This window comes from Engraulis encrasicolus, chromosome 15 (assembly GCF_034702125.1).
Source record: "Engraulis encrasicolus isolate BLACKSEA-1 chromosome 15, IST_EnEncr_1.0, whole genome shotgun sequence".
Classification (NCBI taxonomy): domain Eukaryota; kingdom Metazoa; phylum Chordata; class Actinopteri; order Clupeiformes; family Engraulidae; genus Engraulis; species Engraulis encrasicolus.
Window position 1 is genome coordinate 41,266,858 of NC_085871.1, and position 5,000 is coordinate 41,271,857.

At 43.5% G+C, this 5,000-nt stretch overlaps 1 protein-coding gene across 1 annotated transcript in view; it reads left to right on the top strand.

The window, feature by feature from the left end:
* The window catches only part of LOC134464278 (gamma-secretase-activating protein-like), a gene marked incomplete at its 3' end in the record, with an annotated part of 41,469 nt that overhangs the window by 29,456 nt on the left and 7,013 nt on the right, over positions 1-5,000 (top strand). Inside the window, exons 19-22 of the mRNA XM_063217749.1 lie at positions 743-823; positions 1,727-1,882; positions 2,852-2,907; positions 3,960-3,991. Of these exons, the coding sequence (XP_063073819.1) occupies positions 743-823; positions 1,727-1,882; positions 2,852-2,907; positions 3,960-3,991 (325 nt within the window). The remainder of the gene's footprint in view (positions 1-742; positions 824-1,726; positions 1,883-2,851; positions 2,908-3,959; positions 3,992-5,000) is intronic.

Below are 5,000 nucleotides of genomic sequence, written 5' to 3' on the forward strand. Positions count from 1 at the left end.
AGAAAAAAGAAAGTTTGGAGTTGAGCGCACTTTTTTGAAAAAAAAAAAAAAAGCAGTGTTTCGCATACACAGAATGTTCTATGGTGTGGTGCGGCACCATAGAATGAAAATCTAACGATCCAAGCCACACATACTAGGGATGCACCGATGCACATTTTTTCACTTCAGATCCCGATATCTAAATTTGGATACCGATACCGATACCGATACCGAGACTACTCCGATCCAATACCAAAATCACATATGCATGGGTTTCAACTTGAGGTAGGCCCAAGCAGACTATTTGGTCAGAAAAGGGAGTCAGATGAACAGGAAACCAATTAATAAGCAAAAAGTAACAAGTGAAAAAGTAACAATCCCATCCTGAAAACTAATACGCAAGTTACACCGATACCGATTTCCCATCCCTAACACATACTGTACATGTCAATATATGGCATAGGCTACAGTGCTTTGAGTGGCTAAAACACACACACACACACACACACACACACACACACACACACACACACACACACACACACACACACACAGTCACTAACGCTAGCATTGCTCTAGGGGCTGTAACTAATACCCTTTACCTACATAACTAACTCACTTTGGACAAAGGTGACATCAAAGTGTAATTCAACGTTCTCTCTCTCTCTCTCTCTCTCTCTCTCTCTCTCTCTCTCTCTCTCTCTCTCTCTCTCTCTCTCTCTCTCTCTCTCTGTATGTGTGGGTATGTGTGTGTGTGTGTTAGGAGCTACCGGTTGCCTTGACGATGATCCCAGGAGTGAAGTGTACACCTGACCTCTTAACACAGCCCCTGTTCAAAAGCAAGGTATTCACACATGCACGCACGCACGCGCACGCACGCGCGCAACTGTAGATCGGTCAAGCGAAGTTAGCTGTGCTAAGGACAGTTCTTTTTGGCAGGGTTTTTGTAACTTCTAGCTTTATGTTTGATGCCCCTGACTATATACAGGGGGTGGACAAAATAACTGAGACACCTGTCATTTTAGTGTTGGAAGTTTAATGGCTCAAGTGGACCAGCCTGTTGGCCAATCTTCATTAATGGCACATTGCACCAGTAAGGTGAAGTGTGAAGGTTCAATTAGCAGGGTAAGGGCACAGTTTTGCTAAAAATTGTGCAATGCACACAGCATTATGGGTGACATGTTAGAGTTCAAAAACGAGAAATTCTTGGTACGTGTGTAACTGTTACATCTTTGACCGAGACAGCAAGTCGTTGTGATGTATCAAGAGCCACAGTATCCAAGGTAATGTCTGCATACCACCAAGAAGGATGAACCACATCCAACAGGATTAATTGTGGATGCAAGAGGAACTAAATGACACTAAAATGAGTGTCTCAGTTATTTTGTCCACCTCCTGTATGTTCCATTCAGTGTAATGGCAGATATAGGCATTGCAGCTTCAGTCCTAAATGCCTGAAGCTGCAATGCCTGTATCTGAACAGCAGGTGGCAGCAATATCAATGCAAATTCTCAATACTGTATAACTTGCTCTTCCTCTGTCTCTGTCTTTATCTCTGTCTCTCTCAAATGTACACACACACTTTTGCTTACATAGCCTATACTATATTTCCACATTTTCACCCATATAGACATATTTTCTGAACCACGCACATATGCACAACCCATGCCCACTCTGTGTGTGTGCGTGCGTGCGTGCGTGTGTGTGTGTGTATGTATGTGTGTGTGTGTGTGTGTGTGTTCCTTAGGGCCGCAGCACTGCAGGCTTCTGGTTAGAGCTGCAGGGTGTGTGTGAGAGGGTGAAGCACTTTGAGGCGGGGCCAAACCCACGTTTCAGGACAACACACACACACACTCACACCAACAAGGACACACAGCCATGGAGCATACAGCAAACAGAACAGGTGAGAATGCACACACACAGTCGTACTGCCAGGGTTTTGGCGCCCATGCACAACACACACACACACACACACACACACACACACACACACACACACACACACACACACACACACACACACACACACACACACACACACACACACACACACACACACACACACACACACACACACACACACACACAGGCACGCATGATATGTTATGAGGACATGATGATCCAGCTCTCAAGTTTTCTATTGAGTGTTTTTTTTATGTCAACTTGTGAAATATGTCTGTTATTATATAACTTCATCGTGTGTTATTGGCCTTGTGCCAATAAATCCATTTACAATAGAAGAATAAGAATATGGCACTTCATAGTTTATATTCAACCAATGTAAGCACATATTCCAAGTCAACACACATGCATTACTGTACATTAATAGTGTACTTGCTGTATCTCTCTCTCTCTCTCTCTCTCTCTCTCTCTCTCTCTCTCTCTCTCTCTCTCTCTCACTCACTCACTCACTCACTCACTCACTCACTCACTCACTCACTCACTCACTCACTCACTCACTCACTCACTCACTCACTCACTCACTCACTCACTCACTCACTCACTCACTCACTCACTCACACTCACTCACACACACACACACACACACACACACGCGAAAACACACACACACACACACACACACACACACACACACACACACACACACACACAGACAAACTCTCTCTCTCTCACACACACACACACACATGTTACACACACACACACAAACACACACACACACACACACACACACACACACACACACACACACACACACACACACACACACACACACACACACACACACACACACACACACACACACACACACACACACATATGGACAGACAAACTCACACATGCACGAACACTCACACACACACACACACACACACACCCCTAATTAGTGTATGTATGTGTGTGTCTTCAGGGCTCAGACAAGAGAAGGGCCTCCTACCAACGGCACCTTGAGGAGAACACTAAGAAGTATGTAGTATATGTGTGTGTGTGTGTGTGTGTGTGTGTGTGTGTATGTGTGTGTGTGTATGTGTGTGTGTGTGTGTGTGTGTGTGTGTGTGTGTGTGTGTGTGTGTGCGTGTATTTCTGTGTGTGTGTGTATGGTGTGTGAAAATGTTCGTTTTAATTCACTGTTCAAACAAAAGCATTACAAAGTCAGTGATCAATACCCACCCACCCCACCCCAACCTTAGATACAAATCACATGACCCATTAGGTCATAAGTGAAAAACAGAAAGAAAGAAAGAAAAACAAAGTTAAAACTAACAATAGTCACAGCATGTTATTTACCTAATACAGTGTTTCCCAACCTTTTTTGTGTTGTGTACCCCCTAAGCAATTTCATTGTGCCATGAGTACCCCCGAGTCAGGTTCTGTATCGCTTTCTCCATGTCAATGAAACTAAGCTACATACATTTGTTGAAATTACATTTTTCCAAGTACCCCCTGCAGTGTGCTCGCGTACCCCTAGTGGTACACGTACCCCTGGTTGGGAAACACTGACCTAATACCATACAGTAATGACATATGAAAATGTAGAAAGAAGAGAAGAAAAAAGACAAAGCATGTGAGACATCTCATTGTGCGTGATTCGCCAGCAAGTCTGTAACTCCCTCTGCAGTTCTTTCCCACATTTGTATTGTGAAGACTCTGCCTCCGTGGATTCTTGCAGTAGACAGCTCCATCATTATGACATCTTGAAAGTACAACAGCCATTTTCTAATAGGAAGCTTGTGTGGGGTGTGTGTATGTTCTAAGTTTGAATGTGTGTGGAGTATTTGCATTTGCTAATATTTTTTTGTATTTATTTCTGGCTAAACTGTCTTAATTGATAACACAGCTCAACCCTTGTGTCTGTTTGTGTGTGTGTGTGTGTGTGTGTGTGTGTGTGTGTGTGTGTGTGTGTGTGTGTGTGTGTGTGTGTGTGTGTGTGTGTGTGTGTGTGTGTGTGTACGTGTGTGTGTGTGTGTGTGTGTGTGTGTGTGTGTGTGTGTGTACTTATTTGTGTGTGTCACTTACAGGGTGTTGTCTATGGTGGATTCCTGTTGTCTCGGTAAGGCCTCCATTGTTCATTCATTTTTTACTATTACATTACAATTAGCTGGCGATTTTCATCAAAAGCCACTTAGAGTCATTATTTTTCTAAGCACAGGGTATTGGTTACAGTCCCTGGAGCAGTATGTGAGGTTAGGTATCTTGCTCAAGAGCACCGCAGCCATGGATTGGGATAGGGAAAGGAAGGTTCGGATGGGAATCGAACCTGCAACCCTTTAAAGTCCATCTCCTTAACCACTAGGTCACGGCTTCCCCATTTCACACAATCACCGAAACACTGAGTCTCTTTTGTCTATGGGTGTTGTCTAGGGGCAGCCGTGGCCTAGTGGTTAGAGAGTTGCAATCTAGGGGTTGCAGGTTCGAATCCCCCCTCACCTCTCCCTATATCTCCATCTATGGCTGAAGTGCCCTTGAGTAAGGCACCTAACCCCACATTGCTCCAGGGACTGTAACCAATACCCTGAAAAATAATAACTGTAAGTCGCTTTGAATAAATGAAAGCGTCAGCTAAGTAAAATGTAATGTTGTAGGGTGTTGTGCAACATTATAGAGTGGCCACGTTGCAGTTCACGGTTTTTTAGCTCACAGATTTGGTTACAGTTCGGGATGTAAGTTTTTGCTATTGGTATTTGGAAACATCTTGAAATCATGCTATATATAAAACAATTAAAGGACTGATTAAATTAGTCTGTTTCAGAGTGTTGATGGTTTCGTGGGGAATTGAGGAAAATTAAGAAAGTTTGCAGGATCCTAACTAGGGCTTTGACTTGTTCCCCAAAATCATAGTCGAGTTTTTTTACCATTAAAATTGCCCCAGTTAGACCTGATGTCAAGCTGAAGTTGTTCTTTCCCCCAGTCAGTGACTAGTAAAAGGCTATTCCAACCAGAGATGTAGCCTAATGGCCCATTAACAACATGCATTCAACCAGCCATTATTGTTTAGCGATCGTTCAGCACTTATAAGAAGACGGTACTTAGAGGTGTGAATGCAGATTAAAACACGGCAA